Source organism: Astyanax mexicanus, chromosome 22, assembly GCF_023375975.1.
Source record: "Astyanax mexicanus isolate ESR-SI-001 chromosome 22, AstMex3_surface, whole genome shotgun sequence".
NCBI lineage: Eukaryota > Metazoa > Chordata > Actinopteri > Characiformes > Acestrorhamphidae > Astyanax > Astyanax mexicanus.
The window spans coordinates 22,100,607-22,116,219 of record NC_064429.1 but is presented as its reverse complement, the minus strand read 5'-3'; the positions used below and the strand labels follow the sequence as shown (position 1 = coordinate 22,116,219).

The window sequence follows — 15,613 nt, the reverse complement described above, 5'->3', positions numbered from 1 at the left end:
ATACACATGTGACACTGTGGCTAGAGAAATGTTAAATGCCCACACAATTGATAATCTTGATCATTCATGCCACCGTCCTTAAGCATTCTGGCCACACTCACAAGATAACACCTCGCTACTTAAACAGGAAAGTGACAAGGCAGGGGCCTGAGATAGAGATAATGCGTGAGCAAAATTGAAAGATTAGAGAAAAAGACACGAAGAGGAAGGCTTGGAAAATCGTGGCCCTTTTGCTTAGACAAACATCAACTGCACCAATTGTTGCTTAATGGCCCGAGACGTCAACAGTGCAGCAGTAGTTCCACCAATCAGCCCAATCAGCTTGCGGTAAACCTGAATGAGTGTGACATCATTTTGGAAGGCTGGAGACTTTGGAGGGGAATGACTGTACAGCTTTTGCAGCAGTAGAGATGGAAAGGGTGTCTGGGCTAAAGCAACCACGCTCTCCTTTCTTTTTCTCTCCTCAATCTGGGTTACTCAGTTTTTTGAACAGAGCTTTGGGACCAAAGAAAGAGAGAGAGAGATAGAGAGAAAGGGAGAATGAAAAAAACAAAGCTCAGTTCGAACTTATGAAGGACATTCTGGGATGGAAGTGCTGTGCCTTTGTGTTTTCAAATTTTGTGTATTACTCCATCCGTTAGACCAGATGGTTGAGTGGAGCAATTTAAACCCCTACTGCTTTCATAATTCTCCATAATACATATCCTAATAAAAAGTTTACTGTTATTATTACCCACACTTATCCTAAAAGTATGATTCATGTGAACCTTAAAAATGTGGGCAAGAAACATTTTTAGAATTTGCAAAAGGAAATTTAGTCTGGGGTTACTGATCACTATCTCTGGTCATTGAGGCTGCTCTGTATACTCATTTTGAAATATTGTATGGTCCATTTGAACCATTGCATCAACAGATCTGTAAGGCATGTCATTTCCTGGCAAAACAAGCCGAGGGTCAACAGGAAGCCTCCATCCATTTGCAGTCTCGAATAACTAACCACAAATGGCCTTAACGCTAAATCACCAAACAACACCTCCATATCTTGAAAAAAAATAATAAACACTTTAAAGTGCTGTGGTTTGTATCCTGACATGCAAAGTTGTAAAGTTTCAGGTATGGAGTTTTTTGTTAGTAATGATTTTCCAAGTTTTAAAATGACAAATTTTAAAATATTTTACTAGAGCTAGGCAGAACCTCTTATTGATGTTTTTCTAGTCTGTATTGTTAGCACGAAGACACTGACCAATCTTCAGTTAATCATGAGATCATGATTTGAGGCCAAATTGCCCGGCACAATTTTTTACATGTTAACTGAAACGTTACTCAAGAATGAGAGAATATGCTGATTGATCCGAGTCACAAAAAGAAGAGGTTGCTCAACTTCCGTTTGCCCCCCCACAGTCTCTTTCTCTCCTTCTCTCTCCTTCTTTATCTTTTTTGCTATTCTTTCAAGCAGTCATCAGAATAGGGAAGGGGGGGTCTGTTACACGATTTCTGTAAAACACTTAAGTATCTGATTGCCTGAGTAGCCTACTGTACTTAGTTACCACATACGGTAAAAGCAAAAAAAAAAAAAAAGGTAAGAAATGGGGAAAGAAAAAAGGGAGAAAAAGAAGAGGCAGGATCAAGATGGAAGTGTGTTGGCACCCGCACTCGCTCTACAAGCCACGTTAGCCTCTGGGCTTAATTGAAGCCAGGAGGGAGCGTTTAATAATTGCTGTCAGAAGATCAAATTTAATTCTCTTTTTCACAGGACCGCTGTAGGGTAGGGTGAAACAAATTGTCATTGGAGATTTCCAAATGAACAAAGCTTTTAATTAGTCTGATTAGAATGCCAAGGTAGAGAGGGGGCAGAAGAGAAAGGGAGGGAGGGGGGGAATGTGCGATGAAATAATCAGAAGGCCATCTAAGCGTGCTGCCGGCTGGTGTAGCGAGGCGAGCACGTGACCTGGCCCTGCAGACACGCCGCAACCTCTGAACACGGCTAACACCGCTAGACGCTGTCATCCTCCGTGGAGAACATAATTGGGCGAAGATGTCAGGCCTTTGTCTGTTCCAAGTGACATAGCTCTGGGCCGTGAGCATAGGGAGGTGATTACTCACCGACCAAAGACGTGCGCTGCTTGTGTTTTTTTTTTTTTTTTCTCATTTATTTGCTTTCTCTTCACACAGATTTGCTTAACCTGTAGATTCCTTTAGTAGTTGGCATTTGTCTGTGCTGTAAAACGGTAATTAAACATTTACTTAGTGGCATAATGGCATAGTTACAGAAGGGAGTACTTACGTAATTATTTGCATTTGATGTACAGTACTGTGCAAACGTTCAAGGCACCTGTAAAAATAAACATTGGAATAAACAATCTCCTTTCTGGAAAGTAAATGTTTATTTGCTCAGCAAAACATTAATATTGGAATAAGTACAAATAACATTCATAAAAATAAGCTTGTATATTAAACTCAGTTATTATTTAAAGCTACCATCCATAATATCCGCAATCAAGCTTTTTTGTTCAAACTAGATGAGAAGATTTCAACTTTCTGATTTTTAAAAACAAAACAAACACAATTATTTTGATTGACAAACTAACACTTGCAATTTGGAGAACGCAAGCAGAATCGCAGAATTGAAAGATCTAAAAAATATAAAGCTAAGACTAAATGAATATATATTTGGAAAAAAAAATAATTTGGAACATAATAAAAACAGATTTCTCAAAACTTCTTGAAGTATTGTATTGTTATTTACTGACAGGATTGATCTGGTGTGATCAGCAAAAAGTAAACATTTTATTGAACATTATTAGTAATTTAAACAATAATTAAATATCACCTCTTCTCCTGTTAAATTAAAACAAAGTTTAAAATTCATATTTAACAGACTTTCTCTGCTTGTTAATAAAATGATAAAGAGTATCATCCCAATCAAGTAGATTTTCCTATTGGTTATGACACATAAAATGTAAAAAAAAAAACACACAAATATATAATTTGCTTTTGTTTAAAAATGGCAACATGATTCAGCACCCATTTCCAGCAATTAAAATTTAATTTCTCCATGCTGTTGTGGCCAGTGGTTAAGGTTTGGCTAAAATGTTTAATGTGTTAGATGAGTGAAACATAAACAAGAGGTATAAACTTCTCATCAGTCTTAATTTTCAGGCAGGACTCAAGCGGTGCTGTGGTTGCACCTGGACCTTGGCTTCTATGTATGACGTGGCAGTGGTTAGACTGGTTAGCTGATAAACACAGCTCTCTTCTTGCAGATGTGCGAGCAGGAGATCCTGAACACCCGATTATGGTTGTATATTCAAATCAGTGTGTCTGAAGACCCAAGCATTGTTATGACTCTATAATGGTAATGGAAAAAAAAAAACACGTGATCAGGACATCAGTGATCTCAACCTTAGAGCCTATGATTTCCTTGCTTTCTCTTTTTCCATCCCCACCCTCAAAGTGTCATGGGTTTATTGTTCATTTCAGTTCTCCTTTCTTCGTATACTCTGCTTCCACTGTACCAGCAACTCGTCAGGAAATGTGCACTTGGAGTCTTCTTGGTACTGGAGTCCATAGCCTGTTAGGTCCTCTCGACCAGCTGCAGTTTCTGAGAACTATCCATACGCTCAGCTCATTTTACAGAGACCACTTCATCAAGCTGTTCTGAAGGTTCTGTGGCCCCGGTTTCTGTGCTCGTACACTTCAGCCGAACACCTGTTCTGAAGAGGACAGTTATCAGTCACTGCTGAGCTCACTCATTCATATCTCGTGAAGCTGAGCAGCTGCCTCCTTCCTACCTCTCTCTCTGGTTGACGTGGTGTGTCGAGCTACGTTGTCCTTGGCCCGCTTCGCAATAGCTAATTGACAGACGGCTTTCACCTGCCCCCGTTTTGGCTCTGGTGGGCCGCAGTCGCTGTTTACCAACTGAGTGAGGGACGAGAATGCTGTCAGCACCCCTTCATCCCCTTTTCCACTCCTTTCCTTTGGACGTGTGGTAATGTAGTCACTAATGCAAGGCCATATTTCAGAAAGAACATTGGTTCTTTACTTTTGTTTTTAAGATTAAGATTACTTTATTTTGATATTTGTTTCTGGTACAAAAAAACACACACCTTTACTAGTGAGATTAATTATACACTGACATGCCAAAAGTCAGACGATAACAATATACCATATGATCTTGAAAAGTTACCTCAGAAAAAGGCTGTATAAGCTGTGAGGTGTTTTCTTGTGAGTGAGGTTAAACACTGGCCAGCATGCTCATGACAAAGTGACATGAATTTATCGAGCAAGTTTGGACAAGGCTTGATGGTCGGTGCCTGATGGATGGGACGTTCCAAAATCAGTTTCTAAAACACTCGTTTAAAATTCCTCAATCCTCTGTTTCACCAATAATATGTACCAGGAATATGTCATAGAAGGCATTACTATCCACAGTGGACAGTGCAGTGGGTGGTAATGATTTTGACGCATTCAATACAAAAGACCCCACATTACCCTTTAGAAGCATTCTAAAATCCATTTACCCTCAAGTAGTTCTATACATAAACAGTCAAAAGCACAGGGAAAGCAAAAAAAATAACACAGTTCATTTCATGACATATCCAGGCCTGATGCTATTTAAGTGTAAAAAGAGGGTTCTCTTCAGGAAAACTGTGTAAGGCTGGCAACGAAGCTCAGCGTTATTTTAAAGAAATTTACAGCTGATTGCAGGGAGAGACAGGGGTGAAGCATTGCTGTGGAAGGTCCCTGAAAGAGCACTCTGTGCAACGTAAATGAAACCTCTCCTTTTCCATCAAATACCCTAATCTCACATAGCACCTGAAAAGCGCTATTCACCAGACGCCGCCCAGCAGAAATGCAGTACATCCATAATTTCACACATTTGCTAATAAAGTCTCTCATTGTAACATTTTGCTATTTTTCTGCTTGTCTTTTTTATGACTTGAGGTAAAAGTAAAGGTCTTTTTGGGACTGTGCTACCCAAAAATATTTGAATACTTGGAAACTTTAAAAGAATGAGGCATCATTGTGAGTTCCCCATCAAAGAGAGTGGCTGAATCTGAGATGTATTGAGTAGGGGCCTCAATTGGAGCGTGAGAATCATTATTGCAGTGTATTGTATAAAAGGTTTTTGAACCCAGAATTAGTCATAGTTGGGTTATTACATCTGTGTCAACTTGTATTTATTTTTAGACAGCATCAACCCAAAAATTCCATGTTTTGTTTGATTAACTTCATTTATATTGTTAATATATATCCATTCCTGCATTTCAGACCTACAGTATATTCCAAAGAAAGTTGGTATAGGGGCAATTTAGGGCTAGTAATGAGCAAGTGTCTGTCTTCTGTCATAGTATAGGTGCATGGTGTCAGTACATTTCTGTGATGGCAGCACATTGTACAATTAAATCAAATGACAGTACATGCTGCCCTTTTAAGGGATCTCTTTTCAGGGAATGTCTGTGCATTTTTCAATGCAAAGACAATGCAAAACCAGTAAAATGGTCTTTCAATGCATCATTATTGAAAATTAATTTTTCAATAATGATGAAAATTTATTTTTAAAAAATAAAAGAAGTTGACCAAAAAAAAAAACATAAAATATTTTGCGTTCATACTGTCTTCAATAAAAAAAAAGTAAATAAAAACTGACAACAATACCCTGCCCCTTTTGCCCTCTTGGCCCAGAAACCTTTGCTACCAGCGCTTGCATCAGAAAGTGGCCGTCTGTTTACGGTCAGTGGTGGTGGCGGCAGCCGCAGCTCTCTTTCTTTCTGTTCTTCTCTTCTTTTCTTTCGTGTTTCTGGCTGGGAGAAGGAAGCGCAGGAGTTTTGGTTCCCATTTTGTGCATTCTGGAACAGTTTAGGAAAGGAAGCACCTTTACACCTTTGATTGTCTGTGGTTGCTGATGTCACATCCTTCCGTCAGGCTCTGTGTTTGTGTGAGTGAAAGAATGTGTGTGTGTGTTTCCTGTCTTGCTGTCCAGTGGTGTTGGGGGTCTTGAGGGGTGAGAATGTTGGTGTGTGTCCTTAGAATGCTGCTTTAAAAGTTAGCCTTCTTTTCATTACTTACAAAGAACAAGGGCAAACGTTCATGCTAGCTGTGTGAGGGACAGTCATTATATGCATTTTAACATGCGCAAAATGGACCAATGGGCTTATTATTGTTTCAAATTGGAAGAACTTTCATGGCTTCCTCAGTCACCTTAAACTATTGTAAGCACTGCTTTCCCAACATCTCACCTCCAAGAAGCCAGGTCTCTAATTTCGGTCACTTGTCACATTTCATGGTTGACCCACACTGGCTGTTCATGTCAGAACATACTATCTTCCCCTGGCAGCCTTCGTCTCACTCAAGAGTCTCTGCTTGTAATGACATTACAGAGACAATGAGCTTCCCTGGATACCCTCGGTACGCCCCCTCTGCATCCCTGCATGCCATTAACTATCGCTGATAAACAGCTGCCCGTCTGCAAATAAGTGTATTAAACAAACCGGCTCTGACAAAATAAACGCTGTTAGGGGAGGAAGAAAAAGTGTTTTGGCGGGATTAAGCAGGAGAAGGGGGGAATAAAGCTTCCAAGAGCAGGTTTGCGCTAGAGTTCATCCTCATACTGGAATTGTTCGGAAGATAGATTGAAGCTACATTTTTTTCACGCTGTCTCTTCAAGGAAACGGGAGTTTATTTGAAAAGAGTGAGGGTTTATTTAATGTATCGTGCACCTCCTAAAAGGTTTACTTACTGCTCTGTAATATGTTATTTCAAATCCCTGCGACCACATTTCCCTGCGCGGATAGAGGATACAGGCTCTTTTCAAGCACATGCTATTACCAAATGTGTTGCAGATGTGCAGAAGAGTAGAGAGAGAGAGAGAAAGAGAGGGGAGAAGAATATGATGGGGACAGTGTGAACTTAGGTGAAGTTCTAGGAAGAACTAAGTCCTCGGCCACACGGCTGGTTAAAACATTGGAGATGTTACAAGGTCATATGGCCGCGGACTTGGTTAACAGCATAAGAATACCCCTGTATTCTTATGCAGCAAATGGACCAAATGAGGACACCCCATGGAAAAATGTGATATTCATGTGAGCTATTTTGGGAGATGAAAGTAATAAAAGTCGACATTTACAACTTAAGTAATTTGTAAAATTTTAAAAGATCTCAGAAAAAATCAGTCGTTCCACTGTCCGCAAAATATAAAGAACAGGTGAACTTAGTAAGTTCAACCCCAGGGCAAACCGCAAGATGTGTAAAGAAGTTTCCAACAATTCTAAATTATCCTCAAAGGATGCCTCTAAGGTAGCTCTTGTCATGCATATACTATCATAAAGTGACTTCATCTTTCAACTTCAGGCCAAAACTGAAGTTTCCCAAAAAAAGACCTAGACAGAGTTGCAATGACCTGAACATCTGGAACAGAAGTACTTTGGACAGTTGCACCTTGGCTCTTTTTTGGACAGAAATGTGCTCCTTGCACATTTCATATAAAAATCAAACTTTCTGTTGGATTTCTGTTGGATTCTGAAACTGTGGGAAAAATATTTAGTTAGTTAAATATTTATTTGATTATAGGATGTTCATATGTTTTATGTTTTACCTGTCAACCCAACATGAGATTTTGATTTTAACTGTTAGAGGTCTGAGTAGGGATGTATACATTTGTCTTTGTATTGCGACATTATGTTTTGTAAAAATGCATTAGTTCTTAATTTTTTATTAGATTTTTAATTAATTAGATTAACTGTATAGATTAGAGTCAGACAGTGGTTCAATTTGTTTTGTAGTACTCTATAGATATTCAGATCCCATTGTTTTGTTTAAATAAAAAGTAAACTTTTCTTTAACTCATATTCTATGAATATGATGATGTGTTTTTGTATTACAATATATCACAAAATATAGAATTGTGACCCCTGTATCATGGTATTGTATCGCCAGATTCTTACCAAGTTGTGCTAGCTATTGCAACCTTTAATCTTTCATTATTTTATATTTTCGTAATTCCATACTTAATGAAATTAAATATTCAGTATATAACCTTGAAATGAGAACTTCACAAAATTGTTTTTTCATTTTTTTCCCTTTTTTCCCTCCCCCTCCCCTTCCCTTTTGTGGCAGCCTGTCTGATAAGCAAGTACAGGAAGTCATATTCACTCTATTAAGACTTTGACAATACAATTGAGTGTAAATGATTTTTTTCTCCCTAAGTGGAACACTTGGGAATGAAACGACCCAGAATTGTGCCTGGTTTTGTTCGTACCCATTGCCCTCTCAGCTCTAGTTCTCATTGAAAGAGAGAGAGAGAGATGGAAAGAAAGACAGAGATAGAGAGGGAGAGAAAGAAAGTGAGAGAAACAGAATAAGAGAGGGAGCAGCTTATTACATCCCAGTACTGGCTCTCAACCCCAATAATCCCCCCCCCCACCTCCACTGTATTTCTTCTTTCTTTATTTCTCCTTTCTCTCTCGTGCATGCGTGTGTGTGCACCCTCTCACACACTCTTTCTCTCACCCCCTCCTCACTCACGTTTGTGGCAGAAGAAGCATGGTTAACAGATGGAAGGGTCGGCGGCAGCTCCTCTCTCCGTCTCCTCACAAGAGACCTCCTCAGATCTCTCTCTCTTTTTCACTCATTCCCTCTCTTTCTAACATGTTCTCTCCATGTTTTCTTTGCTCTCCTTGTGCTCGAGCTCGCATATGGACACAGACTTGGCAAATGTTGGGAAAAAAAATCTTCTCTCACTCTTTTCCCTCCTTTTTCGGCGTCTCTTAAGGCATCCTGCTATGACCCTGCAGCCCTTAGTCGTGACCCCTGAACCAGGCTTTCCTCTGGCAAAAACAGTAAGCCAAGTCTTTAGGTCCTCTTTGAGAAGCAAGGAATCTCTTTCTCTCTCTTGCGCTCTCTCACTCGCACACTCTCTCTCTCTCTCTCTCTCTCTCTCTCTCTCTCTCTCTCTCTCTCACCCTTCGCATATGCCTTGGCTGTGGATTAGTGAATTGGCCTAACATGGCAGAGAAAGCCTGTTAGCTGTATTTTTCTCTCTCTGAAACACTGACACATAGTGTACCCACACACACACATGCATACTCTCCAGCATCTACACACAAATAGCACTGTTTGTTCTCATAGAAGCAAGTCAATCGCACTTTTGTGGGAAGATCTGTCTTCCCTATGTTTTTCTGAGTGTGTGTGTTCGTGTGTTTGGCTGACAAATCTGCAGCATATCTAGACAAAAAAATATATAAAATACATAAAAAAGGGTTTTCAACAGTGGTGGAGGAACCGTTTCGGTGCTACATAGAACCCTTTTGAAATGATAATCTACAAAAGGTTCATTGTTTTCCTTAAGGGAACAATTTAACAGGAATACTTTGTTCATTGGGTTGTCATGGTCCAATATTAAGCAATTGCTTTTAATAAAGTACACAGTTTTGAAGAGTTTAGATGATACAGCTACACTAATTGGCAGACTGAACATTGATATTTCAGTAGTCATAGAGCAGTAGTATGTAAATACAAAGAAGTTTGAACATGACTTAATAGGCAATTAATGTAATGTCAACATAGAAGCCATTATAATCAACAGTGGACATGGCAGTGAGTGGTAATGATTGTAAATGGTGGGGTCTGGGTAGCAAACAAACAAAAAAAGCAGCTTTGGCAGAAATCCCATCCACTTTCAATGCAGAAGGCTGAACATGCATGCTCTTTAGGTCAATTAAGCATTCTTTAGCTTCCATGGGACGTGGCAAAATTTCTGATTACGTTGCATATCAATCTACCAGATGGTACAATGGTTACTTTGAGTGATGAGTGAAAGTAACCATTATTGGTTCCATATTAAAAACACTTTTGCAAATGAGATGTGTAAAGAACCTGTAAATTAGTATAGATTATAGAACTTCTTTAAACATTCAAAAAAGGGTTTTCCTCAGCATCGTCTTTTTAGGACTGCAAGGTGAAGGTGGCTCATATCAGCTTTGTGACTGCATCTCTGTAAATATTTACTCAGCAATCTAGTCATTATCACTTGCTTGTCACCGAGTTGTTTTGCTCCTTGTTCAACAGTAGTCCTTCAAACAATCATCACGCTTGCTTCAGTTTCACCATCCAGGTGCTAAGACACGCTCACTAACAGTCTTTTTAACAGCTCTCATGAAGTGTGACTGGTGTTGTTTGGATGCTAATAAAGCATACCATTAGGTCCATTATAAATAGAGACCACGACACCCAAGCAGTGGTGGGCTATTATATTAATAATGACATGCATTTTTTCTTTGTCTTGCAGAATGTGTGTATTTGACAAATCGGTTTTAACATGATAACGAGGGAATTTAACATCTCTGTGTAGAATGTTATGGAGTAGCAGTGCAGGACGAAGAGCCAGGAGAATTTGACTACACTTGCTTTTTTTTCAACTATGAAATGGAAGCATCATTCCATTCACTTTCGCTGCTTATAGTGCTGCATAATCTGTCTTCCTGCAAACTCTCACTTAGGTAAAACAGGTGCAACATTATAACACCAAGGAAGGTGCGTGGGGCTTGCCTGTGCGAATGTCGCAAACTCGAGTTTTCTGAAATCTGCTTATCAAAGAGCCAGAGGAGGACAGATAGGTGGATCGGTGGAGGGGAAGACAGAGTGACACATCTTTCAGATGTAGCGACATCAACGTCTGCGACTTGTTCTGGCAGGTGCCGGGGAAACGCGGTTCAGAAACAGGCAGGTAGAAGAGAAGGGAGGAAGACGAAGAAGAAGAAGGAAGAGGGAGAAGAAGAAAAAAACAAGAAGAAAGAGAGCGATGGAGGGGTTTTAATGCGACAGTGCTGACAGCTCCACTGCATTACACCCAGCCTAAATAATGGGATGCTCATTTGCATAACGAGGGACGTTATCACCTCTACTGTCAGAAGAAAACACAACAACACTTCTGCCGCTCCTCCCCGAGATGAATCGGGTTGGCCTACTTTATGGCACCAGGGAGGTGCACTCAGTGTGCACACACACACACACACACACACACGCTCACATGCACATAGCACACAGCACATACACACATGAGATAGCTCACATCGTTTGTGATCGCTAGCTCTCACACTACGCGGATCTCAAAGGTTAGCTTCTCGAGTGAGGGCAGCCCCTTCAAACTGAGGAGTTCTCAGCAGGAGGCCTGATGAAGGCCTCACACATCTTTTACACTGAGAGAGAAAGAGAGAGAGAGAGCGAGAGAGAGACAGGCAGAGAGAAAGAGAGAACAGGCTGTAAAGTGATTACAGGATCGTGTCAGAGATAGGCTCGCCGAGTGTGTTTTGCAGAACAAACCAGAACAGTCTAGGTTGGCATCAAGCTTCCCTTTCATATCTATGATATCCACATTGCTTTTATGAATCAGTCATGCTTACACAAGGCGTCAACTGATGTATCCCATCGACTGTCATTTTTTTTTTTTCTTCATCTTCCCAAGTAGATCCTACATTTTACAGCAGGGAAAATACCTGTGCAGAACCAGCCCGTTACTCGAGTTTGTGTTTTACAAGAAACATGCATTAGTCGTTACACAAGCAGCATCGCTTTTTTTGACACAGTCGCAATTTTTTTTTTCCTTAGGAAAACGAGATTCGCCTCGCTGTTCAGGATGGTGTAAACACCACATTGTGGGTGATTAGAGCCGTTAAGTTAGTGGCACTTCCAAAAAACCCTGTCAAAATCTGGGCAACTGTGGAGAGAGCGTGACAGTGCTGTCTCTCCTCGTAGTCGGAGAGCCGAAGAGCTGGCTCTGATTTGCATGATATCGACAGCGAAAAACAGCACTCGCGCAAAATGTTGACAGATTCTTTTGTCTTTATTCACTGTCCCATGTGGTTCAGACTCTGCTTTTTCTTTTTTCCTTGCTGTGGTTTTTGCCATTTTTCATCTGACATAATGCCTCTCTCTCTCTCTCAATTTCACACAGGTACAGCTGCTGGAATCTTTGAATTGAGTGGAGCAAGTACAGAGAAGAAAGCCTGGTTTGAGGAAACGCAAAAAAACCCAAAAAGAAACGGGAACAAAAGCAAAAAAGTTATCTGGTGAAAGAAGAGAGAATAAAGAAAGGGGACAATGGGGAGAAAAAAGATTCAGATCACGCGGATTATGGACGAACGCAACAGACAGGTAAGACACACTGACTGAGGATGACAGTATACTGAATCAAGCTCACAACCCTAAACCCTTAACCACAGAAGTTAATCTTCTTCAGGACAATGCATTACACCAAACAGCTTGCTTTCAAACTCACACTGTCCTATAATATAATCACCAGTGGCAGTAATTCTCAGCACCCTTCAAATGGTTCATGCCCAACGTGCCACAAAGTCTAGCTAATAGCAGTGGAAGATTTCTTTAGCAGGGGTGGATACCGGGTGGGAGGTGAGTGCAAACAAACAGGCAAACAGAAGCTAAGGCACTCAGTGGTGGGAGAGATGGGTGGAGCCGGTGTGAGTTGATTTTCAGAGGCGTACAACTAGGGCCAGTAGTTTTCCTTTTCGAATCAGCATGTTGGTGGAAGCCAATGAGATATGAGCACTCCTAAATGACATCACCACAATGTGCTATGTAGAGTAGCCTGTAGTTGCCTTTCCACAGTTATTGTTTTTATCTTGGGAACCTGGTATTTTTCCACACATCCTTAGATTCTTGCACCTAGATGATGTAATCTTATTCAAGCACAATAGAATGAATCTAATCTTTTTATCCATGCATGGATGAAATATGGTTGTAGCTGAGTTTTGCCATTTCTCATCCAGACATTGCACTACTACAACTGTAGTCCTCTTTTGGGTTATTTAGTATCGCCTACATATTTAATACAATTAGGACTTTTGAAATTAAAAAACGTGTTCATATGGTTCATTCATGACCTGCTCAGGGCATGAGACTCGTACCAGTCAGGGCAGCAAACACAGACAGATATCACACCTAACAAATTCTGTACTAGTATTGATTATGGTGGTGCCAGTAACATAGGTACTTGTTTTACAGCAAGATCAATGAGCTCTTCTCTGGATCTGGTGTTTTTGTTCGCCCGCTGCCAGAGAAATAGGAGTTTAAAGGTGCCTTCAGAGGGCAAAGAGCTGAGACGAGGCATGACTTTGAGTCACTCCCAATTTGACTTGATTTGACCTTAACCGTTGTGATAAAGCTTCATTCAGTGGCTGACTCCGACCACTCTAAATTAGTATTTCTAGGGATTTTAGTGAGACTATTTTGTTTTTGTTGGTTCTTTGTAACCACAATTAGATAAATTATTAGTCATTTTCTCTCAGCTTTCAGCTTTCCTATCCACCACTGATCCCACAATCGTACACTATTCGTTGATGCATTATTCTTTTGCTTTAGAAGAAAGGATTTACTCTAGCCAATGTTTTTCGATGACATGGGAGGGGTCCACAATCCAGTTAATGGCTGCTGTCTGGACTTTAGGAAGAAGTTGATCAATTATTGAAGGTGGCACAAGGGGTTGAGGAGGAGGAGAGAGGGAGAGGAGAGGAAGAAGAGTGGGGAAAGTAATGGGTGTGTCAGGCAGCACAGACGGCAGGGGGATGGTGACATTAGTCATTCGGCACTCGTGGGTTGAGTGAGCTCTCCCCCCAGAGGAAACCAGCTTCTCACATGCATACAGTGATCCCTGCCAAAGATCTGCATGACTGAGTCCAATACCAGTACTTTCTTCTTCAGGGGGTTGTTTAGTGAACACCACCTACTGGTTAGGTTAGGTTAATGACTTTTAAGAAATTCACAAATTAAATCTGCCCTCTTTTAGATGATTGTCAAGGTGATATGACAGTGATCAGAGCATATGTTTAATTTTGCATTTATGAAGAGCCACTGTGATGAGGAGAGAAAGATAAAGCAAGAAAGTTGAAGGAGAGTGAGAAGGATGCAGGGAGTCCGGTCTAGGTCAGGATGTTTTTGGGGAGGCTATCATATTGCACAGAGAGCATCCTGTCCCAGTGTTATCGCTCTCGCTCTCTTTCTTTCTCCCTCTCCTGCTCTCTTGCTCTGTCTCCCTCTCGCAAGATCAGAGATTGATACAGGAAGGACACCTGATGAGAGTCAATGCCACAGCTTTCCGGGACTTGGAATCCAGAGGGAAGGCAGGACAAGGCAATAAGAGATTAGGAGGGATATGGATTTCTTTGCATTTAACCACATTTTGTTTAGATAAGAAGATGAACATATGCACCATCATTAATAAAATAATAAACTCTATCAGTCTACTGATATGCTTCTGATATGTCAGTTCAGTTATTACTGATAATTTATTTTACATTTTTAAAAACAATATATCACAATGACAAGCTCTCAGAGAACTTTCATATGATATAAAGTTCCTATACCAATCTGTTGTTCTTTAAACTGTTTTTATGCCAAAAACAAGAATCCATTTCTAGACAGAAGAACCTTATACTACTTTTGGGTGTTTTGGTTTGGTTTAAAATATGACAGCCACAACAGATCTTTAAAGACAGAGGTCCTCCTACATCAACTTATTTGACTGACTGCAGCAAACAGCCAGGGTCTGTGTGATGCAAGAAAACCATGAAGACGGACATCACAAGACAAGAATGGGGGACCTTTGACTCACAAACTTCTTTTTCCCCTTCCCTCCCCTCCGTTCTCGGTTTGTAGAAGTCGTGGCCAGGCCTTTGCATATTTTCACTTCCTCTTTAAGGAAATCTTTCCATACCAAAGCAAAATAAATAACTGCCTTCTTCAATGGTGTTACCTTTAGCACAACATTCTCGAGATGTTTGCATGGCTTGCATGCAAATGCAATTAGGTCCTGCAGCTGACCTGATAATTCCATGACTAGATTTTTTGCAGCGAGCTAAAAAGTTAGACATTTTGTTTCATTTGCAACAAGGGATGAATTCAAACCACTATCTCATATTAAAAATGCATGCACAGAGATTCTATTGCAGTGTCACAGCTTTAAGATGTAATAAGAGGCTAGTTTATTTGATATGTTAGAATATGAGGCAACATCAAAAGAGTTAGAATACAGAAAGGACTACTTATCTCAGCATTGCCTGAAGCTGGCATGTGCTCAAAAAAAAAAAGACGCTGAAAAATACTTTGAAATCTGTGCACCTTATGTTCTTTCTCATCATTCTGCTTCTTTTATCACCCTCATCGGAGTGGCAGGCCTTCATCCGGCCACCCTGCCTGTGGCGCCATGCTTGTGGGCACCAGGCCCCCCTCGCCCTGGGCGGCCACTTCGGCCCCCGGTCCCTAGCCCCCCCGAAAACACTTCCCCAGAGCAAAGGCACCTCCAACAGGCCTCCCCGGTGTTGACTGCCTGCCCAGATGGTCAGACAGAGGGCATCAGTGTGCGAGGCCTGGCTCTGTGCCCCCCGGCCACTCAAGCACTTTTCCCGGGCGCATCACATGAAAGGACCCCCTGTGCCATAAAACACGTTAGCCACAGTGGTAGCTAGCGCCTGCTCCTCGCCTGCATCTCCCTTGCTAGCACCAACACACTTTGGCTCCGTTTGTCTCATGCCATTCACTTTAATCACATGACGGCTATTTTGCTTGTCAAGTCACACACAGGAATAAAGTAATTAGTTGATAG

The 15,613-nt window shown here is 40.9% G+C and overlaps 1 protein-coding gene across 6 annotated transcripts in view; it reads left to right on the top strand.

The window, feature by feature from the left end:
• mef2cb (myocyte enhancer factor 2cb) overlaps positions 1-15,613 on the top strand; it is a 99,715-nt gene that overhangs the window by 37,434 nt on the left and 46,668 nt on the right. For all 6 annotated transcript variants that reach the window (XM_049470649.1, XM_049470648.1, XM_049470647.1 and 3 more), the window contains one exon: positions 11,951-12,150. In XM_049470649.1, coding sequence (XP_049326606.1) covers positions 12,097-12,150 — 54 coding nt within the window. In that variant the 5' untranslated portion in view covers positions 11,951-12,096. The remainder of the gene's footprint in view (positions 1-11,950; positions 12,151-15,613) is intronic.